Source organism: Trachurus japonicus, chromosome 3, assembly GCF_045865225.1.
Source record: "Trachurus japonicus isolate A0001 chromosome 3, Traja_1.0".
NCBI classification, from domain to species: Eukaryota; Metazoa; Chordata; class Actinopteri; order Carangiformes; family Carangidae; genus Trachurus; species Trachurus japonicus.
This window is the reverse complement of record NC_140909.1, coordinates 29,767,192-29,792,982: the sequence shown is the minus strand read 5'-3', so window position 1 is coordinate 29,792,982 and position 25,791 is coordinate 29,767,192. Positions and strand designations below refer to the sequence as shown.

General features: G+C 42.8%; 1 protein-coding gene across 1 annotated transcript; it reads right to left on the bottom strand.

Annotated features, from left to right (window-relative positions):
- Positions 1-91: 91 nt before the first annotated feature.
- On the bottom strand, positions 92-25,791 carry LOC146990125 (ankyrin repeat and BTB/POZ domain-containing protein 2-like). The gene is made up of 18 exons (XM_085769066.1): positions 25,743-25,791; positions 24,796-25,667; positions 11,883-12,032; positions 10,982-11,189; positions 10,608-10,760; positions 9,486-9,651; positions 8,771-8,860; positions 8,582-8,683; positions 7,919-8,015; positions 7,036-7,171; positions 6,674-6,927; positions 5,122-5,300; positions 4,671-4,776; positions 4,461-4,563; positions 3,867-3,939; positions 3,699-3,767; positions 3,458-3,571; positions 92-386 (listed from the first exon to the last, which is right to left on the bottom strand). The coding sequence occupies exons 1-18, from the start codon at positions 25,754-25,756 to the stop codon at positions 153-155; spliced, it is 3,120 nt and encodes a 1,039-aa protein (XP_085625192.1). The 5' UTR covers positions 25,757-25,791; the 3' UTR covers positions 92-152.

Sequence of the window (25,791 nt, the reverse complement as noted above, 5' to 3'; positions counted from 1 at the left end):
AAGTCAAAGAAACGTCTACACATCATCAGTTCACTTGTGTCAAAAAAGACTAAATGTTATGACGACATGTCTGAGTCTGTTATGGTCAGGATATGGCTGCTCTTCCCAAACACACGTACCAGTGTGGATGAACCTTGGAGGACAGGGTCTCTCTACTCCCGACACGCAGGGTGCAGGCTGTACAGTCTGTGGATCAGCGCAGCCTCCAGGTCCCTCAGCAGCAGGACCGGTACGTCACGGTCCCAGGTGTCTGTCCCCAGGCCGAGCAGCTCCTGTCCCAACCCGCCCAGCAGCAGGCGGTGGAAGTCCTCTCTGTCCAGGAGCCGGTCCATGTTGCTCAGGAAGAACCCTTCACAGAACCTGCAGAGCTCAGCGGCTCCATGGTGCTGAGAACACACAGTAGAGTTTAGATGTTATTGTTTATAGGGATGTTTACATAATGTACAGTGAACAAACAGGAAGTGAACAGAACATTGATTATTTTAGCTGAAAGAAGCTCAGAGATTAAAAAAAGGAGACAACAAGGAACTGTAAAACACATGAGACACCGGGAACAGTTTCATATTTCTGCATCAGGATTTTCATCTTAAAATAAAATGGGAAAAGGACTATGAAATATGAAACAGTATGAAGTATTAAAAGATTGTACCAGTTCCCCTGCTGATATTAAAAACCCACAGTCTTTCCAGAAAACTGAATTTACAGTTGTATATTAGTAGAGTAGGACAGTATGGTCTAGGGAAGTGTTTCTCAAACTTTTTCAGGCCAAGGACCACTTAGCCCATGAAAAAAAACAAACAAAAGAAAAAACACTCACAGACCTCCTTACTAGCCCCCAAAACAATGTGCCAACTTGAACAGTGCACAAATTACAACCTTAGCAATATCATCTCTATCATCATCTCTGATTTTACATACTAGTTGATTAAAGTTTTCACACAGGCAGTGTTTAGGTCGTCCCAGTTGAACTTTGGGCTAGAGTGCGTTGGTTTGGGTCAGTACTAACAGTCGCACTTTGGTGCACACCAAAACGTCCGCACAAAGACCGACCTGAAGGGGTGGCGTCAGTTAAATTCTGGTGGGGCCCACTTGTTATGTGAACACAGCCTGACCTCGATCTGCTCTAACTGCCAGGGGCCTCATTTATCATTGTGGATACACCTTTTTTTACACCCTTTTTCCCCCGTTTTGTGCGTACGCACTTTTCTCCGCCAAATTTGGGATCTATCAAGCCAAAACCTGACGGGGAAAAGTGCGGACATTTACACCCATTTTGACCCAGGCGTACCGTGATTTACGCCTTTTTTGAGGAACAGGAGGAATTGGCGACACCGTTGCTGAGTCAGAGAACTGCAGTGTGAGAGGGACAGAGGAGCGGAGTACATTTAGAAGAGACAGTAGGATTTCTTTGAAGGAATTGTGGTAGTGGTGGACCGTTGATGCTGGCAATCCAACCGCTCTATAATAACACTAGGCTTTATGTTAATTGATAAACAGAGCGGATTGAGGATTTTGCTTTTTTGCTTTTACACACTCTAGTGTGACGTCCGACAAGGATCAAACTCGCCAAGTTTAAAAAACACACCGGCAGCAGCGCACACTGATCTGCAGCTACTGAGACTGTTATTATTCTGTCACCTGAGTTAACGAGGTGCACGTGAGTTTGGAGCTGACGAGAGAATAAAGACTGAGACAACGTAACCGTTCAAAGTAATGGTAACTATCGTGGAAACCCTGCTTATTGTTTTAACATCTAGGTGTAAAAAAAAAAAAAAAAAGATTTTCTGTGATAAAGGGGCAGATGATTACATAAGATTATTCTTCTTTCTGCTCCTGTTTGTTGAGATTTGGGAGGTTTTGGTTTTTATTGTAGCTTATTAAAATGCAAGATCATTTTTCTGACTGATTTATTGCCCGTGTATCTGCTTTCGGAGAAGCGGAGAAGTTCCGCTTCTTTCCCCCGCCCTCCACCCGTTGTCTCCGTTGTCACTTTGTTGTCACTTTGTTGCCGCTCCACAGAGCGCACATGGCTAATTAAATATGCACGTGCTGACCATATATAGTTGTATATAGGCGTTCCGGGGGTGGAGTAAGAGGTGTGTTCACGTGTGCACCATTCTTGGGTCCGGTGTGATTTATTGCGGAGAGTTGTGCGTACGCACAGTTTGATTGATCTGAAAAAGGTGTAAATATTTCGGGTGTACGCCATTTTCGTCTTTTCGCCTTACGCAAAACTTTAGTAGCAGTTTAAATGAGGCCCCTGGTGTACGCCACAAGTTTGAGCTGAAAAGGCTCCTGTAGTTAGCTGGGCAGTGCTGCCTTGCTTAATTTTCAAAATCTATAATTTGCAGAAAGTGGTACTAAATACAAATGTTGCAAAATGAAATGACCAGTGCAACAAATAACACCAAACTTGTACACTGCGTACATGTTAAAGTTTAGTGTTACTTCTCAGAGTTTCATTTTTACAATTGGGAGTCATGGAAACATGACATACCATGCGTCTTTTTTTTCTATCTTTGAACACGACCCAACCTGACATGATATATCACCTCGCGTAGCAGTAGGGGTCGCTCACAGACCACACTGAGAACAGCTGGTCTAGGGTTTATACCAGGGTATAAATAAAGTATAGACAGCAATATATATCATATCTAATTATTCATCATAATATGTTTTTGTTCATATTTTTTGTTAAAACTTGAAAGGATAAAACACTGCTTTGCAGCTACAGTGCTCTTGTATTTCACAAGATATATTTAATGTGCAAAATTGCAACAGGAAAGAAACTTCTTTTCTCAAGTTACTTCATAAAATACATAAAATACCCCCAGAATCAATTTGTTTAAACAAAGTCAGAATTGGCTTCTTCATATTACAACATGTGCACAGTTTCCCTGACAATTTCTATAGCAGTGGCCAAAATTCACACCATAGAGCAATTAATACTGGTGTACTTTTTGCACTGTTTTCCACCTCTGGTTTTCTAGGAAACTTTAAAGGGATAGTCCAGCATTTTTGAAGTGGGGTTGTATGAGGTACAAATGGCCATTAAGTATAATATCTGCAGTAGAAAGGTCTCTGCTCCCACCACTGAGAAACACTGGCACATTGTGCTTCACCAAGACACAGGCACTGTTGTGAATGAGGTACAATTAATCAGCGTATTTTAACCGCCTACGAGAAGTCCCATCTCAAAATAATACACCAGTTCAAGAGTATGATATAAAGTAAAAATGTACAATGCATCAGCTGGTCGGAAAAAAGAGACCTTTCTACTGCAGATATTACACTTAACGGCCATTTGTATCTCATACAACCCCACTTCAAAAAAGCTGGACTATCCCTTTAAGACCCCTAAATGAAGTATTAATTATATTTTCTAAAGAACGCGGGCACATCTAGAACAGTGGTTTCCAGATCAAAGTCTTCACTGTGTCAGGTTGTGTGTCGGTACCTTGGCGGTCTGGTAGATGGTGACAGCGTCGTCCAGAGTCAGACTTTGCGACAGCTTCATTTCGCAGCATCTCTGCAGAGCTCTAAGCTGGAAGTAAGTGGCCACAGGCAGCAGCTGCAAACACATGGAAAAACATCTGAACCTCTGTTGAACTGAGGCATCTGCTAAATGACTGAAGATGATAAAATATCCTTTCTACTGTTTTTAGATCAGTTTGAGATCCAACACTGAGTGGTTTTACCTTCATGGCTTCAGACTGTGAGACACGCAATCCCTCTGTTCCTCCACAGTATAGAGACTTCATCATCATCTGCACAGAAAAAGAAAAACACACACTCTTAGTTAGTCTTCATCAGAAACACACACACACACTCAACCACAGCACAGCAGGTAAGTGTGCATGTCTCACCTGGAAGCTGCTGTAGCTCATGTGACTGATGTGGACGATGCTGTCGGGAGAATCACTGAGCATCTGTCGAAACCTGGAGGGAAAACACAGGAGTTTAGTTTGAAACTGAGAAAACATTTAATTTATGTTTCCACTTTTTTCTGTGTTTCTTTATGGTGTTAAAGGTGCTCTGTTATTTTTGAATTTATGTTTAAAACCAAAACATTTGATTGTAAAAAAAAATAATAATAATAACACTTTTAGTAGATTGTGTCATGAAGCATCTGTCATGTACACATTTCTAATACACAACTCTAAGTTTCTTTTATGTCAAACAATCATGATGGAGTATGAAAGCCATGGAGGCAAGAGGGCATCTCCCTGTGTTTGTTTTTGTTATACTCATTTTAACCAGAAGAGGCTGAAATAAAATTGATTTTTATTTTTTTAAATTTCCATTCTTGTCTTTTTTTTATATTCCTATGGTCTTTATATTTTGACTTGCTGATCTCTTAATGGAGCTCTATGCTGACATCTCAGGTCAGTGAGCTGAGTGTTGACAATGTGAGGGACGTGAACATCAGAACATGTGAAGTGAGAGAACAGAGGTCAGACCGTTCAGACGCCGACATCAGCAGCACCCGGTGAGCGTAGAACGGACGTCCCTCCACCATGAACGTCACGTCGGACATCTCCTGATTGTTGAGGAAGTGAATATCTGAGGAGAGAGTCAGACGTCGGTGTGATCCATCAGGGTCTCGGCTTAAATCAGGAGCTGAAAAGACCACCAAAGGAATTCACCCGACGAGGGCAAAGATTTCTTACCGAGTTGTGTAGACAGAGTGACATCCATAGGGGAGACAGGAGGGACGGGCGAGCAGCCATAGCAGTGAGAGAACACGGACGCTAAACGTTTGGTGATGACGTAGTCCTGCAGAGAAAAACATCAACATCACACAGCTGCAGCATCTGTTACAAGAGGCCTTTCTTCTGTAAATACGACAGCAGATCAGGTCTATCGGAAGTTGATTGAGTTATTTCCGCCCAAAATTTGTGACCTTAATCTCCTCTTGCTTCCAGTGTTTCTTTCACCTACAATGGCCCCCATATATGAAATTAATATGAACTGAAAATAACAAAGCTGTTTTCCTGCTGTCTTGTCCAAAGGTTGTCATCTTTGCATTGTGAACACCAAACCCAGTTTTATCTCACAGATGAGATAATTAGCTTATTTCCAGATGCTCCAAAGTTAAACACAGGGAGACAGCTGTTGTACCTTGCTGGTCTCTAACATGCTGAACATGAGTGAGACTCCTGCGGACAGAAGCTCTGGGATGTAGTCCTCCGTCCTGATGGAGGGAAACTCTGTGAGGAGGGAGACGATGGCCTCGTCCCTGCACAGCTGTCTGGCTCTGTGGAGAGACTCCAGCCAGATGTGGAGCCTCCAGGGAACACCTGGAAAACAGGCAAGGCAAATTTTATTTGTATAGCCCTTTTTTTTTTTTACAAGCAATTTGTTATAAAGGGCTTTACATGGCATCATAACAACATCCTCTGTCCTTAGACCCTCACATTGACTGAGGAAAAACTCCATAGAAAACCCTTTTAACAGGGAAATTTGAAGAAACCTCAGGGTGAGCAACAGAGGAGGGATCCCTCACCCAGGACGGACAGACGTGCAATAGATGTTGTATACAGACAAGAAAACATGGAAATGGTTAAAGGGATAGTTCAACATTTTGGCAAATTGGCCCATTGCCATAATCCCTATAGTCATAGCAGTAGGTTCGTTACCTTTAATTGTCGGTACAAGCTATTTTTAGAACGGCGGAGCAGAGCCGCAAGTTGCTCAGAGCTACACTACGGAGGCTCATGGGATTTCTTGGTTTCCCTCATCAAACTCATCAAATACACAATCCAACAACTCCAAAACACTCTGGTGGACAAGTTGTGACCTGCATATTCACCACGCTATGAGATAATAGCGATGTTACCAGACAGAGTTGTTTTCGAGGTAAATTTATGCAAAACTGCTGATATGCCTTCCCGTCCGGGGCAGTTTTTCGGCAAGCAGTCTCTGGATTTCCCCCTCAGACAACTGCGTCTCGTAACGTTTAGTAATTATCTCATTGTGTGGTGAATGTGCAGGTCACAACTTGTCCACCAGAGCGTTTTGGAGTTGTTGGATTGTGTATTTGATGAGTTTGATGAGGGAAACCAAGAAATCCCATTGGCCTCCGTAGCGTCTGAGCAGCTCGCGGCTCAGAGAGTGCAAATACCTCGCACCAAAAAATAAAGGTAACAAACCTACTGCTATGGCTATAGGGATTATGGCAATCGGCCATTTGCCAAAATGTTGAACTATCCCTTTAACAAGAGCTGATGAAGGCAGTTTCTGGTGGGCAAACAGCAGGTCAGTGTTAAGTTAAGTCACAGTGTCACATCATAAAGCTGTGTACACCAAAGCGACAATGATGCGTGGTTGCGCAACTTGGTCACATTAACTTGTCACCCTTGGCAACTGCTGTCCTGTGCGGGAGCACAACATCCTGCAGAGGCACACGCAGCCAGGAGAGTTTCACTGCCTTCTCCAGAGACTGCCTCTGAATGAATGATAGCCGTTTCCAGTGTTATCTGAGGCTCACCAGTGCCCAGTTTGACAACGCTTGGTTCAACACTGATCGGCCGTCGCGGGGCGGACTTGTCACTAAAGTTGAATATATCGAGCTTGTGCAAAAATTCCATTGACTTTGTATGTAATTTTTTTTGGCCACAATTAAAAGTCGCTTTTGGAGTGTACACAGCTTAACACCTCTATCACTTCTCACCCATCTCTCTGAGCTCCATGGTGATGTCCAGGTAGCCATGCTCAGAGCTGTAGTACGTTGCCTGCTGCAGAGCTCTCAACCTGGCCTTACACAGCTGGGGGACAGGGCTGGAGGAGTCTGGAGCTGGAGGGAGGGTTTTCACCTCCTCTTCCTCCTCCTCTTGCTCATCCACCCCTTCAGCCAGGATCTCTTCCAGAGAGAGGATGTCCTCCTTCCTGTGCTGGGGCTGCAACAGCAGCCTCCTGAGAACGTTTCTGTGGAGAAGACCAGGAGGAGCCACATTAAGTTTAAACCTTTCCCTCCTCCTGCAGTTGTGTATCATACATACATGAAGTGTGTGTTTCATTTGTCCTGAGCATCACCTGTGTCCGTGTGCTGCAGCGTAACTGAAACAGTTCATGTCTTCATACAGCGGTGATGTCATTGAGTTCCCATGATGCACTCTGAGCAGAGGGTCGGCTCCATGGGTGAGCAGCAGACTCACCATCTCATAGTAACCTGAGGAGATCAAATATTCATTCTGAACATGAGACATGAAAGCTGGACTGAGGTGAAAAACATGCCGTGGTTTGAAACAGTTGCCCTGGTTACATTGAAATCTATAAGCCTTCAGATTGTCAGCATTAGTTTGATGGACAGTGACCATAGGAGGAGCATGTACATAGTAAACTCCTCCAGGTCAGGTGGACATGGTGACATGTCGGTGGTGATGAAAACTGAGATGAGTCCCGGTGGAACTGTCTCCATGCTGTTTGTTGGTTCAGCCCTGGTGGATGAAGTCAGCTGTGTAGAGAAGGAGCTGAAGATGGAGAGAAGCTGCAGCCGTCAGTTGTGTTAATGTGGGAGGATTACTGTAAAGGTATTCAGTCTCTCTGCTACATGGACAGGAAAGCTCATGGTTCTTTTCTATTTGATCCACAGTAGAACTGACTCTGCCTCCATCAGGGCTGAATGAATGAATGTATCAGCTGCAGTCTCAAGATAAACCGCTGCTGACAGTTTCCACTCAGATGGTTATCAATTTGTTTATGGTTGTTATTGAATCAAATGTTTTAAAATCCTAATGCAGTGAGGCGTTTGAGAGTTTCTGGACATTTGTTATTTCATGTATAATAAAATTATATTTGCATAAAGCAGCATATTTGTCCATTATTACACAAAATCTCCCTTGAAGGTACGTTTTGATCAAATAAAAAATGTGCAAATAATTTGCAGCTCTTCACTACACTTATAGGAACACAATACCTGCAGCAGCAGCTAACTGCAGCGGCGTCTCAGCTGAGCTCTCCTGGCCGTCCAGCAGGGCTCCACCCTCCACATCTGCTCCGGCCTCCAGCAGCAGCTGAACATCAGGACACAGCAACCACCATGTCACCAAGGGAAAGCAGTTACTACTGTACTCTCTCTGGGGTCCATGCAAGTGCAGAACAAACGCTCATCTAGTTTGTTGATCATTTACTGATAAGTAAAAAAAAATTCAATCATTTAACACATTATAGATGAGCTTAATAAACACTGTTAACTAATGCTTCATAGTGTGTAGTTATTAGAAAGTGTTGACAAAACATTTTTTGATCTCTCTTCGAAATGTGGAACTGCTTCATGTTTTTTGTAGTGTTTTTCAACTTAAAGAGATATTAATCTCACATTTTGTTGTTATTGTGTATTTTTGTGGATGATGCATGTTTGTGGTCTTGTGTTGTCTTCCGCTGCTGGTAACATTGTAATTTCCTGCAAAGGATTAATAAAGTATCTTTAACTTTAACTTTAACTTAACTTCACAACATGATTAATTACAAAAAAAAATCGACAGTGAGCTCTGACGAAAAAACACAACATAAAAAATATATTAAACTTGACTTTACTGATGGTGAAACCAGGTCTTATAATGACCAAATCTTCTCTCACCTGAGCCACAGACAGGTGACTGTGGAGCACAGCGAACGTCAGGGCCACCCAGCGCCGACTGCCGGGGTGAACAGATGGATGTCTGACAGAGAAGCCTGGGACCTACACAAACACATACATGAGTGACCTCACCAACCAGCTGGGATGCAGACGACAGTGCTACAGCTGAATCAGCAGCTGAGTTTGTACCTGCAGGTCCAGGTTGGCTCCGGCCTCTATGAGCATCTGCACCAGAGCTTCGTCTCCCGCTGCAGAGGCGTACATCAGAGGAGTCATCCCCTGCACCGACATCACACACTCCCGTTAGATCTCACTCATACCTGTATGTTACCTGAACTAATACTGTAATACTGTACGTAAGAAACTAACAAAGTGAAAGTGTTGTAAATGTTCAGAGTGAGTGCTGAGAGAGTGAAGACAGTTGAACTATGCAAACATTACACTGACTGAAAAAAACACACGGCTAGGAACACTTTAAATGTGTAGGTTGATTAGATCTAGATGGTCAGTAAGGTGCACAAATAATAAGACTCAAAAGGTGAACACTGCAGCCTGCCACTCCATACAGAAAAAGACTGTACATGATAGAAAACAATCATTCCTGCTCTGACTGTTCATCTATATGTATTTATCTATATTATTGTTTTGGATCGGAACAGGCATATGATTGATCTGATTTGTTTTTCAGAATAAAAATCTATTTGTCACAGATATCTGGTGTCAGCCTTGTGAAATTCGTGAAAAGTAGACTGTGTTTGTGTATCTGCTGTTGGTGAACAAGTGAAAATATATGAGGGTACAAAGGTTTATACTTTAGTACTACAACACGATAACCACCACATACACCACTTCTTACCAATTTAGAGGCAGAAGAAGCAGAAGTGAACATTCATGCCGCACTCACCTGGTCGTCCATGGTGTTCACCCCCTCAGCTCCCAGAAGCCTCGTGGCCTGATGGACCAAATCTGCTCGTCCACAAGAGAGCATCCTGAAGCCCAGGTCCAGCTGGAACTTGGCCGCAGCAGCTTCTGCATCCAGACACTTGAAGGACTGGAAGCAGCACTGAGACCTACACAGAGACAGACATACAAACATCCTCTGTCAGAGCAGCTGATGATTCACACAGTTCACACCTACAGAGTCAGAGGCCGTTCACAGGTGTCTGTCCCACAGTATGGTTTATGGTGCGAGGCCAAAGTCAACGCCCTGCACCAGATGACTGCCAAGGAAGAGAAGGCAGCCGCTGAGCTCCAGGCTCTGCAGGAGAACTGTGATGAGAAGGTTGAGGTTGCACAAAAAGAGAATAGAGATGGAGGAGAGCTGGCTCAACAAGGAGAGACACTGGTTGTTACAGACGTGTGGCCACCACAACTGATACGGAAAAAGCAAAGAGGAAGAAGAATGAAGAAAAGGGGCTCAAAGAGGAGATGAAGATGCAGAAGAAGGAGGAGAAGAAAGAAAAGGAAGAGAGAAAAGAAAAAGAGAACAGAGGGAAAAGAGGGAAAGGAGAGAAAGAAATGAACAAGAAAGGAAGAGAAAGAGGGAGAATGGAGGAGCCCCTCCCCTCAAATATATAAACTATAGATTTAGTTTAGTTTTGCATTGTTCATTGTAGTTTTAATTTAGTTTTTGGGGGAGGGAAATGTAAATTTTGTTTTTATTTTCAGTTTACTAAATGACTTTTTCACTGCTAGTTTTAGTCTTAGTTTTAGTTCACTATAAAAGCCCTGATCCAAACAGCTGCTGATGCAGTAATGACGTTTGTTGCGATATCCCACCGCATACATTTCTGAGTAGTCAATTTAACCAGTTCACTTGTTTACAATGTTGATGATAATGTGGCTGTTCATATTTCTCATATTGATGACACTGACGTTGATTTGATGTGTAAAATCCAAAGCTTTTTGCATACGTTAATATTGTTGACACACGTCCACTAGCATTGCACTGACTTTGCTTTCATTTATAATTGCAACATAATTGATTTTCCCCAGGTGCAGCTGAAGTGTATGCGCCTGATCTTACCGCAGCTGTCTGGGCTCACAGTCCAGTCCAGGAAGAAGCTGTCTGGCCGTCTGTCTGACATCATCGCTGTCCACCAATAGGCTGTGTCGATGTTCGGCGTGCACCACGGCGACTCTGATCCACTCCATGAGAGGAGGGAGGAGCAAGAACGGCCTGGAGGAAGATTAGAGGATGGTAGACGAAGATGTAGGGTCTTTATTTTGTCTAATTTATCTTCAGTTTTTGGTTGTTTGAGTATTTTAGCTGTGCAGGACAATAACTGAGGCAGAGTTTTGCTGCCTGACGACCTGAGAGACATTGAGGAAAAATCTCCTGTTTGTTCCCAGTAATGAAAAAAACAGGCTCATAATTAACATGGTGATTTACACACACACCTCTCTCTGGTCAGCGACATGGTCGGTGGCTCCAGGTTGGGATTCTCCAGTGACTCCATCTGTGGGCTGGACAGGAAGTAGTAGAGCGTCCTGAGAGCATCTGGTGCCCAAGATACCAACGTCTGATTGGCTGAACGAGCGGGGCTGACGGACGGGCTCGAGCTGCGCAGACGCTGCATGTGGTGCATCGCTCGAGACACAAGGTCGCCTGCAGGAGGACGGTCAGACAGGAAACACCATGATCACAGAGCATCAGCATATGCACGACATACCATAGCAAACAGACACTAAATCTTTATTTTGTCATCTTAAAGTTTAAAAAGATGCGGGACTTCTTCATTTGCGTTTTGTAAACTACACGTTTAAGTGCAGAACAAGTGAATTCACTGACACTTCAATAGGGATGTTGAATTTAGGGCCATGTGCAATAAGAGAGTATTTATAAGCAGAACAAACAATAAACATGAACATTACAAAGTGCAATAATTCAATAAATGTTAATTCTGACTGCTCTATATAAATATAAATCAAAAACATTTACATGAGGCACAGATGTGAAAGGTGTAAAAACAATATGATGTGAATTCATAGTGAAATGTGCAGAATACTGAGCCACTGTTTTGCGTTAACATGAACCAGGTCCATAAATTAGCACCAACAGTGAAGCCACTGAGATCTTTTATTTTCTTTCTCTAACAAGAAAGTGAGCTACGGTGGCCTGCAGGGTGTGAAGGTGCCCTTGTTTTCTGGATACAAGCCACAGGCTGCTCTGTAACTGAGGGGGAGCTGGCAGCCGCTAACGACGTGTCCCCAGAGCCCCACACCAGTCACCGTTTAAACAAACACACTAACACAGGAGCTGACTGTGGCAGAGGGTGCGCACACACACACACACACTTACTGAGCTCAGCGATGCTGCCCACACAGGTGGCCAGCAGAGACTGCTCCAAGGTCCTCAGCTCCAGCTGGATGTAAGCGTCCTCCCTGCTCTCCACCGAGTCCTGGGGAACCTTCGTGTATGGGCTGACATGGGCCGGCAGGGACAGCTCACCTAGATACACACACACAAATTAAGTTTAAAGTTTTACAGTTAACTCTTCCCAGTATTCGTCTTCAGGGATGATGATGATGATGATGATGATGATGATGATGATGATGATGATGATGATGATGATGATGATGATGATGATGATGTTGAACTGTAGATGTTGTTTAGTCAGTCAGTTTTGTTGTAAAATGTGAAAACACAGAAAAGGGAAAGAAATACACACATTTTTGCAACACACATGTGACAAATATGTATCATTATCAGAGGCTCAACATTTTTTTTTTAAATAACGTTTGTCATTGAAAACGGCTTCAGTCTAGCCCAGCAGTAAACCCTTGGAAAATGTCAATAAAATGAATAAAAATAAGCGAAAAAGTGCTCTGATGAATAATGATGTTTGTCTACTGGAACAACCAATGCAAAGGCATGATTTCTAAATGAAACCCAGTCAGTTTGAAGGACCAAAAAATGGCTTCACATCGATTCTTATTATTGGCCACCAACACATACACTCATCGTGATATGACGGAGAAGGACTCAGATCAGAGGATCATTCGAGTCAATTGCAACTTATTGTGTTTTTTTTAAATAGAAATGTTGTAAATAAGGTGAAAAACAAAACAAAGACATTAATTTGGATTTTAATGAGTTTTGAAACAAATGCATGAAGCCTGCATCACCAGGTCCATAAACAGCTGTGAACCAATTTCATGTTTGTTTAGTATTTTTAGAATCATGACATTGACAGCAACTCCAAACTTCAGCTGTAACCTCAACGTGTCCTCTTCAGTTTTATCTCATCATGATGAAGGCAAAACTATGTGAACTGTCCTGTGGGAACCTCAGTGAGCAGGTTCAGAGTGGACTCACTGATGAAGCCTCCGTCTGTTGTCCCCTGGTGAATTGGGGATTTGCTGACGCCTGAACCTTCACACAATGGAAAGAGCTTCAGTGAGGACAAACAGCCGTAGCCGACACACACACACACACAATAGAACTGCAGCGAATCGACCTTGACCATTCACAGTCATCGTCATCATCATCACTGAGAGTCTGATCAGAAAGAGGAACCACAGGAAGTGTTCATGATCACTGTCAAGTTAAAAGGCTGCATTTGAAGGCATCATCCATGAGCTAAGCGCTGCAGGAGAAAGTGAACTGTAAAAATAATAAAAGGACAAAGCTGCTGTACTAAACCCTGTTGGTGCATCTCTGTGTGAATCTGATGAAAATCTTACATCAACATCTATTCAGCTTGACAGAGACAACCAGTGTAACACACACAGTGCGGCGCAGACTTACAATGTGCCTGTGTGATGTGATTGATTATCAGCCTGGACAGATTCAGCACTGAGCTGGAAAACACACCTCTCTCTGAAAGTCGGGTCTTGTCTGGACCCGAAGAAAGAAATCTTTGCTTGGACTGGAGTGGAGCGCAGCAGATAATTGGTTCTGATTAGTCGCTGTGTTTACAGACAGGAGAGCGAACAAGCATCTATTCATGGCCACACAACAGGAGACCAGTCTGCAGCGGACAAAGCACAAATCACTGTTTTCTAATGTCTACCTGCATAGTCTCGAACCCCCCCGCCCCCACCCCCCAACACACACCCCTGCTTACATTCAGAATCACAGGTGATAAAGTTATTTCCTTTGACTCACTACTTGTGCATGTGCTACTGAATGAAAACAAGACGCTCAATATCCCAAAAGCTGAGTAACAGTGTGTGTGTGTGTGTGTGTGTGTGTGTGTGCGCGCGCCGCAGAGGCACAGTCACCACCCCTGAAAACAACAGCTCTTTTCTGCTGAGTGGTATAATGCTGCAAGTGTTTGGTCAGGAAAACAGAACCACAGAGGGGCGAAGGTGTGTGTGTGTGTGTGTGTGTGTGTGTGTGTGTGTGTGTGTGTGTGTGTGTGTGTGTGTGTGTGTGCGCGCCTGTGCAGTGTGTGTGCATGCACTGGAGGTCAGAACCACCTCAGCAGAGTAAGCGTCTTTGACTCTTAACTGAGATCCAATGAAGAGGGAGAAGCATAAAGAAAGCTGTGATTATTGGTGGTCAAATTCATTTAGAAAGGTTTGACAGCCCAAAGAACTCAATCCACTGCAATTTAAGAAAATATATCCATATATTATAGCTGCTGCGCAGCGATGGGTTGGGTCCGGGCTACTTTTGGGCAAATTTAGGCAATTCTGAGCAACAAACAGGAGAATAGGAAGACAAGACAGTTGTCCTTATAATGTCCAATTTGCACCAGTTGAAGATTGAACCCACAACCTCGGGAACCAAAGACCGTTGTCTATCGCACTGAGCTAATTGAAAAGTGGCAGTTCAATAGTGGCTTCACAAATTGAGTAAGCCATTCACTGTCGTGTAGGCAGATTTGAAACCACAGTAAAAAGAAAAATCAGTTTTTGAGGTAATGATATGTATTTGTTAAACATCTACTGTGACTCTAAGATGTTAGGAGGCTCAGTTCAATTCAGTCATCTAAACAAAAATCTGATAATACATAAATTGCATCTTGACAGCATGGAAATGTTGGTGATTTGTTTTTAATGATAAGTGTTTTGCTTCATAAGAGAAAATCTGATGTTTAAAAATTCCACACTCACATTGATTGCAGTTGTTCCCATGAGAGCAGAATTCAAAATGTTCTAGAAAATTCAGTTTTTGAATTAAAATTCTGATATTTGCTAAACTTCATCAACCATGACTCCAGAATATTCTCATTTTTTTTCAGGAAGTTTGAAAATAGAAAAAATAGCCCGCACAACCTCGTTTTTGCTCCAGAATATTTTACTGACACAACGTTTCGGGCTCTCAGCCCTTCATCAGGTCATCATCATCATGATGATGATGACCTGATGAAGGGCTGAGAGCTGGGTCAGCTGGGTCAGGTCATCATCATCATGATGATGATGACCTGATGAAGGGCTGAGAGCCCGAAACGTTGTGTCAGTAAAATATTCTGGAGCAAAAACGAGGTTGTGCGGGCTATTTTTTCTATTTTCTACTGTCCATTTGGCCCAGCACCCCTAGCAAGGGATGTGCGTATTTTTTCACTATTTTTCAGGAAGTTTGAAAATGTATTTAGCAAGAATTTAATGGTATATGTTTACAGTACTGTTTACAGTCAAACGTTTTCATGCACTTTAGGCTCAATTTTTGCTTAATCAAAAATCCGAGAAACAAGTTTTGTGGAGGACGGTCTGGAGATGCTCTGTAGCAAGTTTGGTGTCAATTGAGCAAAAATTGTGGGAGGAGATACATTTTAAAAGTTTTACAGTTATTGAAAAAAACAGAGTGATGGACTTCATAATTTGTAATAAGTTTAAGTGGACAAAAGTTTCAGCAGTATTGAGGCTACATTGTGGTGAAGTTTCAACACTGTAGCATCTACCGTTGGTTTGGTAGGAATTTTTAAAGTTTTTAAATTTAAACGCTTATTGTGCCCCCCCTAGGAGGGGGGGGCACATGTCCTTGGAGTTGAGTGAATCTGGCATGGGACTGAACCTTTGTGCAAAGTTTGGTGAGTTTTCGCCCATGGGAAGTATGACTTCCTTGGAAGAAGAAAGAAAGAAAGAAAGAAAGAAGAAGAAGAAGAAGAAGAAGAAGAAGAAGAAGAAGAAGAAGAAGAAGAAGAAGAAGAAGAAGAAGAAGAAGAAGAAGAAGAATTCCTAGGAATACAATAGTGTCCTGTCAGCTGCGCTGCCCGGACCCTAATTCCTAGGAATACAATAGTGTCCCGGCAGCTTAGCTGCCCGGACCCTAATAATCATTGACAAATTCAGAAAATGCCTTCGCATTGACAATGATCCAGTTCAAAATATTCGGTAACACTTTATAATGAGTACACACTATTAAGCATTAGTTAAGCATTAATAAATATTGAATTCATCATTTATAACACATGAATACTCATTAGTATGTAGTTAGTAAACATAGTTATAAATGTTTTACTCATCATTGATAAGCACAGTAGTTATGGATTAGTAAACACTGAATTCATCATTTATAAAGCATGTTTCTGACGTAAATACTCATTAGTAAGTGGTTTACAATCACAGTTGTAAATGTTTTACTCTTCATTAATAAGCTCATCTATATAAATGATGGATTCAGCATTTCCAAGCGCTCTTACGCGTTCAGTATGAATGGTTAGTGAGTGTTAGTAAATGTTTTATAAAAACTCACAAATTTCATTTCCAATGGATGACTTATAAACAGTTATTAATGCAGGAATTCATGAATTCAGGCAGTTACAAAGCACTTACTACTTGTTAATTAAGTATTTTGTGTGAGCTCATCTAAAGTGGGCACTATCTATGCCTTATAGAGCATTTACAAATGAGATATTAAGGCTGCAATGCCTCAAGACTCATAAAAGTCTTGGTTATCTTAACAGACCAAGGAGAGACACAACACAAAGGGATAGTTCATATTGCATTGTATTTATTGCAACTTCCCAACATATTGTAACTGTTCTGTTGATGTAAAACAAGGGTAAGCATGGCAGAATAAAAACGCCAACAGTGGATCACAGAAGTTTAAGTTCAGCAAATAATTCTTTGAAAAAAATCCTTCTGTAGCCTATTTAATTTGTTTTTTTCTGTATCAAAAAATTAAGTCAGTTCCTTATATTTGCTGGGGGCAGCTCTCTGCGGTTGGAGCAGTGTTTCGGTCCATCCCAACACGCTTGAAAGCAGCAGACCAAACGGCCAGAGAATTTTCTTGTACCGGGAAACGGCCTGATCCAGATTTTGGACTGCAATTTAGAGAACAAAAAAGGAAAATTAGCAACAGTTTAAAAATAAAGAAAAGAGGGGGGGGAAAAAGGATATTTAACTTAAGTCACACACACACACACACACACACACACACACACACACACACAGTCACACATTGGCTTGTAAAATCAGAACAGACATAATAACCTGTGATTTTCAGCTATGATTATCCTTTACAGCAGGCACATTCTGACAGATGAGAGTCAGTTATTGTCCCCCCTCTATTAAATATGAAAGGAGGCTGCTCTGATGATACAAGTCAGCAGTCCTGAAATGTGTGTTTACATGTCGCGGTAGTACGTCAGGGAGCGAGAGCTAAAGCCTTCAGCTGCAGACAAGCTAACGTTAGCTATCATCCATGGACCATGTGTGGCAGCAAACAAAACGAACACATACTCACCACTAGTGCCGCTGACGACCGCCGACTTCGATATCCATCTCCACACCGGCTTTCTTCTGGGCCCGCGTCCGCCGGACTCGTCGATTCTGGGCAGAGTTCTCCGTCTCCAACTCTCCATTCATCTTAGCTGCTGCACCAGGCTGCACCGGCTGCAGTGTTGCCGCCTCCCAGCGTCGTCCAGGCGTTGTGACGTTGATGACGTGTAAGGCTCGTCGACGTACACGTCCAGCGGCCGCCGGTGCGCGTGCAACCAAAAACAGGGGGCAAAAGACTGCTTCGGGGTCATGGATGTATGTTCGGAACTTTATACAGTCTATGGTTCGGAGTGAACTGATATCAGTGTAGATGCCGTATTGTTTGTAGGGCTGAAGCCGATATCCGAGTACTCGCTCGGCTTGGGCGGTACCCGGGTGCCATTTCACTACTGGGAACCCCCCCCATGGGGGGCGGATAGCAGAACACATTAGCTAGCATTAGCATGTTACCGTCACAACACGACCTGTCCATCTGCCCGTGTGTGCGCGAGAGGGAGAGAGCAGGGAGAGAGTCGCGGCCGCCACAGACTCGTTTATAAATACAAATGGTAAACGCTGGATGCGCTGGTTGATCAGTTTTATTTTTACCAGACTCTTATAATATTCCCAAGTTGCAATAAATACAATGCAATATGAACCATATCGTGTTGTGTCTCTCCTTGTGAATCTTAATATCTCATTTGTAAATGCTCTATAAGGCATAGATAGTGCCCACTTTAGATGAGCTCACACAAAATACTTAATTAACGAGTAGTAAGTGCTTTGTAACTGCCTGAATTCATGAATTCCTGCATTAATAACTGTTTATAAGTCATCCATTGGAAATGAAATTTGTGAGTTTTTATAAAACATTTACTAACACTCACTAACCATTCATACTGAACGCGTAAGAGCGCTTGGGAATGCTGAATCCATCATTTATATAGATGAGCTTATTAATGAAGAGTAAAACATTTACAACTGTGATTGTAAACCACTTACTAATGAGTATTTACGTCAGAAACATGCTTTATAAATGATGAATTCAGTGTTTACTAATCCATAACTACTGTGCTTATCAATGATGAGTAAAACATTTATAACTATGTTTACTAACTACATACTAATGAGTATTCATGTGTTATAAATGATGAATTCAATATTTATTAATGCTTAACTAATGCTTAATAGTGTGTACTCATTATAAAGTGTTACCAAATATTCTTTTTTTTTTTAATGATTCATTTGGCTGATATTGGAAACACCTCTCTGGTGCTCTGAGTATTTGCAGTTCAGTTAAATTGACTGAGACATTTTCTAACTTTGTGTTTTCATTCAGCTGCAGTGCAAGCAGACCAAACCACGGACCAATCAGGGCTTTGCAGGAGTTATGAAGATGGATGTGATGCACAGGTTACAGGAAAGTGGACCCACAGAAATCCACTTTTAATCATTTTATAAAAGTTTCATAAAGATGACAAACATGCAGTTCAGTGCTCTGTCATCACATCACTCACGGTGAGAGCGACATCACATCCCACTGATAAGTCAGGACGAACCAAACAACACCACACCAGCAAACTGCATGGCTGCTGCCTACACCCCCGACACCTCCACCTGAGATCAGCGTTCACTTGACCAAAACCATGAAGAAGAAGAGTCTGCTTTGCCCAACAGTTGGTCCCGCTAGATAGCTACATTGCGTCTGCAGTAGGGATGTCATGATTACTTTTTCACACGTTTTCACAATTAATTGCGGTATTAAATGCCACAATTATTTAATCGTAAAGGTTCCTAAATGTCGTCACTTTCCAAAAAAGATGTCGGAACCATGTTGGCAGATCAGCGCAACACGCACGGAACGAAAACAAAGTTATACACAGTTACTGGGTTAAATTACATTAATGTCAATTTACCTAATGTAACACTGAACAGGTAGGAATTTAAATGGTAGCACCTCATTTGTAAGAAAAAAAAAGATTAAAAAAATTACTTAAAACAATAATTGGTCCTATATTACTGTAATGGATACTTAAAATAATTTGTTTATATAATTAGTAATGCAATTGACTATATTTGATGTTAAACATTCATAGTGTTGTAAAATTATTGAATATAATAATCGTGATTATTTCTCTGACAATAATCGTTCCAAGAAAATCTATAATCATGACATCCCTAGTCTGCACAATCCCAGAGTCATGTCAAACACGCAGGCAGAGTTGGCGGGAAGACTGTGTTTTGGCAGTGTAATCTGGTTAAAGCCTGTGGGCTGTACGTCTGGAGCCAGAGTGGACGGACGCTGTTGGCTCAGCCTCTGGCTCAGTTGACACAGGGTTTCACAGACGTGACCCCGGAGCAGCGTTAATGACGGCAGAGCCTGATTATGTCGTGTTAAACCGTCCAAACAGTTTCCCCTGACAGAGAGCCGTGTTCCCCCCTGTCACAGGGGCCCATGCCGGTTAATTAAAGCCGTTCATCACAGAGCCCTGTGAAGTCATCAGTCTCTGATTAATCATTTAACAGTCTTTCACTTAAACAAGAGATTAAACCTCCGACTGGTGGTAGCCTGAGACAACACTGTAGCCAGTAACTCTGTTTTACAGTTTGTATGACGGCCAGATGGAGATAACATTATATGAGGCCTGGCAGCACAGTGAGTGTAGGATTACTCCCTGCTCTCTCTCCGCTCCATCTCTCAGATCAGACGCTTTCTCCAGCTGTCCGTCTCCTCTTCCTGTTGAGCCTCAGAAACACACCAACCACCACACACACTGTAAACATCAACAGTGGTATGTAGAAGGATTCATCCAGCTCTGGAGGCCGACAACACGCTGGCAGAGAGTGGCACATGTCGATACATCAGGATCCCTCTCTGCACTTTTTCCCATATTAATATTTCAACTCTCTCATCTCTCTCTTTTTTCTTTTTTTCTTTTTTTTTTGTTTTACATCTGGTCCAGGATCAGATTCTCAGCTCCTGTGCTCTGAGAACTTATTTCGTCCTGATGATTCGTTCAACATCTGCTGCAGATATGAACTGTGAACCACGGTCAGATAAAGCCTCATTCATGAAGTCTTTAAAAAGCTATCAATGATAAATAAATCATTTACCAATACTTTACAGATCAGATATTCATTCATTTTTCCTAATCCTCCTTCACTTCATTATGTTGACGACGTCTGTTTGACCAATCATCATCTCCAACAAAGCACATTCAGAGACCAACTGCATGATGGCCCAAAAGTAGTTGTTATCAATGACTTATAACTGCATTAAAAAACTGTTGATCAGCCATCAGTAACTCCTGACCATCTATTACTAGATTGTTATTGACCAGAAAGTTCAGGTTTTTGGGGTATTTTGCTTCAAAGTCATCAAACATTCACAGGTTCAGGATCAAGATGGCAGTGCAGACAGACAGCAGCTCAGAAAAATGTTATTGTTCCAAGTATAATGACACAAAGTTGATTCTGATCTCCTTCAACTCAATGGCCCTGATACACTGTCATAGAAACCAGTCAGACACAGTAACCATATAAGAAATGGGTCATGTGAGAGATTAATAGGACAGTGATCAGACAGTAGAAATGCATGTTTAGTTACTGTGCTGTCATGATCCTTGCATGAAAGAGGAGCAGTAAAATGTTCTTTTACTGCTGTGCCTGATGCTCCCATGGAATACACATATCTACCACTCATCTTTGGAGAGGGAGAGAGATCACATGCTCTGATCACAGAGTTTGTTGCTCCTGAATCAACAAGAAATTTGAGTTTGTTTTGACCTACAGTTAGTGTATATTCTGGCAACCGCTGATAGGCCTCTGTCTGCATTTGTACATATGTGCCTCTGTTTACGTCAATTTTTCCAGTAGCACTCTTATGTGTTTTGTGTGTAGTGTGAGTGGGTGCATGCTACCACTCCAGTCTTGTTCTTTGACTCACCACCGGCAGAATCAAGATTTCCGCGACAGTCATTAAAAAGGAAACTGAAGGACTGAATCTGATCTGTGCAGACATTACTGGCCTCAGTAGTGTGAATGTAAACCTGCTGTCTGCTGGGTTGTGAGGACCATGATGACATTACAAGCTGTGTGCAGGATACTCTCAGCAGGATCTCTGCAAATAAACTGGAAGCATCTTCTCACATTTCACTGCCGGGATTTATTTTCATCATCAGATCAGATAGGGCCATTCGGTCCTCCAACAATGTTCTCATTAAAACCTGAACGAGGAAACAGAGCGCGTCCTGTCCTGTTTTGTGTGTGTGTGTTGTTGGTGGAGTGGGGTGACAGACGGCCTCTCCTGCCTGGACAGCAGCTACACTGGCTGTTTGTTTAGCCGAGCAGACGGCACTGGGAGCCGTGAACCTTGTGTCCTGTAGCCTGAGTGGGAATGAGAGCGCCTTTGTGTCGTCTGCAGGGGTCAGAGGCTAACAACACTCACTCATTTACTTTACCCGCTTCTTCCTGTTCACCCTCATGGGAGTGAACATGAAGTCTGTATCGCAGTGTGCAAGGGGGGCAGAGAAACTCAGTCCCTAACTCATATTTAGTGGCTCTTCGTGGACTCGTCCAGAGAGGCTGGTCCTGTCAGAACTTTCACAGAGAGGAGGCTGTTGGGGGAGGGGGCGCTTTTCTGCTGTTTTGCTAACCCTCCGCCTGGCCATGTGCATTTGTTTTTAACAAAGCAGGCGAAAAAGAGTGGTGGATAACAGTATATGACATATACAATGTTATGTCGTGTTTGTTTGTGTAGTCTTAACTGTCATAAAGATTGCAGGTTACGGAGTGCGTTTGTGTCGCGGTGCACAGAGACGAGAGCTGGGACGCCGTGTCCAGGTACTACACTGTTGTTGCAAGGTTGGTTTTTAGCCATGAGACGCCAGGTGGAAGGCAGAGAGCCTCCGTTCTCACTCGTAACAAGTCACAAGTAATAAATAAATAAATAAACAAACAAGTCATGTAGTTAACTATCACAATTACTCCGCAGCTTTTTAATTTTGTTTCCTCGTTTTTAATTTTTGATGTGTTTCACACTTCTCTTCTGTCTTGTTGGTTTGTGAGTCACTTTGAACTAAACTAACTCATAAGAACTCATGCTTTTTAAATAACTTTCCAATGACTTTCCACTTTAAATGATACATATACACTAACTTGAAAGCAGCAGCAGCAGAAATGTGAACATTAATTTCTCTCGTCATTGTCAATACAACACTTTATTAATGTTTAATGTTAAATTTAACTGTATTTGTATTATTGCATTGATTGTATTCAGTATATTTTATTCTATTTCAAAGCCTGACCAGGGACAAAGACTGCAAATTAGCTGAAGCTAGACGTCTTATATGCATTGCATTTTCCATTTTCTGTGGCAATGTTGTATGTATTGCCCCTGCTAAATAAACATTAAAATAAAATAAAAGTTTATTAGATACACCAGGGTAAAGCTAAATCACTCTAGTAAACAACTGCACAATGAATCCACCTTAATTAAAGCTGTAACATTCAGAAATGTATTAAAATAGTTGGCAAAAGAGTGTATTTGCGCATATACTTTACAGTATTTCTAAATTGTGGTATTTTAAACAACACTTGTGGATCAAGTTTGCTTGTGTTTTTGTCTCTCTGAAGCACATTTGGCCCTGGTCACTTGATGAAATGATAATTTGTGAGGTTCCTCAAATAAAAGGCATCATCCCCCAGATCGTTGGAGGGGGGGAAATGGGCATGAAATCAGGCTTTAAATCCTCTGGTGTGCCATGTGGATGTGACAAACAGGACTATAATGAAAGTGAAAATAATGATGTTAGTTTGCTCCGACAGGTTTAAGTGCTGCCTGACAGTGAAGTTAACATGTTCTCTCTGTGTTGTCATTGAGAATAAAACTGTCCTGTGTTCAAATCAACCCCCCTACCCCCTGTTCATTTGTCTGTGTAACTGTACATGTAACGGAGGAAAGTGTTAAAACACACTGATGATGAGTGATGATGGAGGAGACAAAAGAGAAGGTGAACCACCTGAGAGTCGCTACAGGAACCAGACTATCCCACTGATGACAGACAGACCAGTGGAGCTGAAACAAGTGGTCTTTCTCATATACTTGCTCTATAGAAAAGTAAACAGTGTGTTTCAGTGTGGACTGAGATCTTTAAAAACCAACCATGTAATACAGCTTTAGCTTTGGCTGCTGTGTGTGGACATAGTCTGAAACCAGACAAACTGGCCGATAAATGCAACTTGTACTTCAACAAAAGGCAAAAAATATACTCATGTCTGAAACTAACCTGAGCACACACAGTGTTTGACCACAGACATTTATCAGGAACGATCTTCCACTTCCGTGTCCGTTATTACCCAAAATGCCCGTTTCCTGTCTGTGGGGGTTTTCCCATCAGTCACTACAGTGCTGCTAGACTTCTTAAACTGCTGTAATTATCTATTATTGTTATCTAGATTTAGCTGTTTCTTTCCCCCGTTGCTGTAACACTAAACTGCTATAACTCTGCAGCACTGAGCAGGAAGCAGTTTTTGTCCCCCAGATTGGATCAGCTCCATTCTTCAGACATTACCCATGAGTCTCAGCTATTGGGGTCAGAGTATTGAGGGGACATTGGAGGTGTAGATAGATATTGTATCATATCGATATCATTGTTGTCTACTTGTTGATATTGATGACAGTTATAATGATTCCTTTCAATGCAAGGTAAGGGATCATATAGAAAAGTCATGTTTTAGTCTTTTTTACAAACACTGATGTAACAACATTAGGTTACTGAAGCACAGAGAGCTGACACTTATGTATCATATCCATTCAGGCTGCATCATCTTCCACACAGATGACAGAAGAAGGACAGACAGGGAGGGAGGACAGGAACAAGCAGCCTCTCCTGTGAATCCTGTCTGACGCTGAGAACAAGTCATGTGTGGAATCACACGTGAATTCAAAACACGTGTGTGTTTTGTAGGGTGATGGATCATGATTGTTTTCATTAGTGAACATGTGAGTTTGGACTTGTCAGTGTTCCCCTGGGAACTGTCCCTTTGCATCTGACACAGAGCTTATGCACATTGGATTCAAAATAATGTTATGAGAAAACAAGAAAAACATCACATGTACTGTCAGGTTCAAAATTTCACAGGTATGAAACATTTCTTCTCTTTCGATGTAGGACAGGATAGGCCTAAATGAAAGAAAATTGTTATCTGATTTCCATCTGTCAGTGAACTCAGTAGTCTATAAAATGCACAAAAGAAAAGTATTTATCCATTTCCCAGAACTTAGACCTGAAGTTTATGATCACATTTCCTGTGTTCCAGCTCCAAACCCAGTCAAACTGATTTTGAAATTATATTTGTGTTAATGTGACCTGAGGTGTGGCATGTCGAAAACCGATTGTTTTGCTTAGAACTATTCAAATGGATTACAGTTATTGGATTTCAGCAGTCTCTCAGTTTGAACATTATTATTATTATTATTATTATTATTATTATTATTATTATTATTATCATATTAACCAGGAACTTCGTTATTTTTGCTGTAAACAGGTACTTGAACTCACCATTGGCATTCCTGCCGCACATCAAGTGCTCGTAGACCTGCAGCAGCCCCCACAGCTCCGTGTCGTTGTTGACCGCTCCCTCCAGCACCTCTGCGGTCACCGGGCAGCAGGTGACACCGCCGCCCCTCTCCTTCTCCTCAGCCGCGGTCAGCCTGGCCGCCTCCACCGCTCTCCCGGCCACCTCCTCCACCAAACTTTCCAGACAGGCTGTTAGGCAGACGGCGGCGTACTCGTGCACACGCACCGACACCCGGGTCTCCACCATCCACCTGAAGAAGCGGCCCACTGACAGCGTCAGCCCGCAGCGTGCGGACTTACCCCGCTGAAGCGCGGTGTCTCCGGAGTTCATGCAGTGCAAAGACACAGCTTTGACCGCGGAGGAGATGCACCGTTCAGCCAGACCCCAGCTCAGCACCAGCCTCACCGCGCTCTGGACCTCCAAACGTGTGCACCGTCTGTGGAGCTCGCTCAGCCGCTGCGCTTCTCTTGAAACGCGCACCAAAGCCCTGCGGAGCAGCACGGACAGGCGGTGGACAGCCTCCCCGGTGAACGAAGAACCCGATCCGACAACTTTACGCACGACTTCCCGGAGCTCCTGCTCGGTCCAGGGGTATTCCTCCAGCTCCGGCAAGGAGGGACATTTGGCCAGGACGTCCGTCGCCTCCTCCGGCAACGTGCTCACCGTGTCCCAGCTGCCGTTCCTGCTGTACAGAGAGCCGGCTTGCTGCCACCATGCTCCCCGGTGAGGGGTACTCGTGTGCGGCTGAGACTGCCTCGACCTGCCGGAGGAGGACAGGCTGAGGGACGGGCAAGACTCCCCGGCCACATAGCCTGGGTCCAGGCTCAGGTCCTCGAGGGTTTTCATCAACATACTGCTGGACATGACAGTGTGGTTTTAAACTTTTAGAAAATTACTCTAATCGCTTTACGCACAGTGAAAAACAGACCTAACGTCTTCCATTAAGTCCAGTTTCAGTCCCAGTTTTCAGGAATAAT

Excerpts from the sequence above, each read along its gene's own strand:
- LOC146990125 (XM_085769066.1), bottom strand. Across the intron at positions 9,652-10,607 it reads TGTGAGCCCAGACAGCTGCG|GTCTCAGTGCTGCTTCCAGT; the intron begins GTAAGATCAGGC and ends GTCTCTGTGTAG. Across the intron at positions 4,564-4,670 it reads CACTCTGTCTACACAACTCG|ATATTCACTTCCTCAACAAT; the intron begins GTAAGAAATCTT and ends CTCTCTCCTCAG.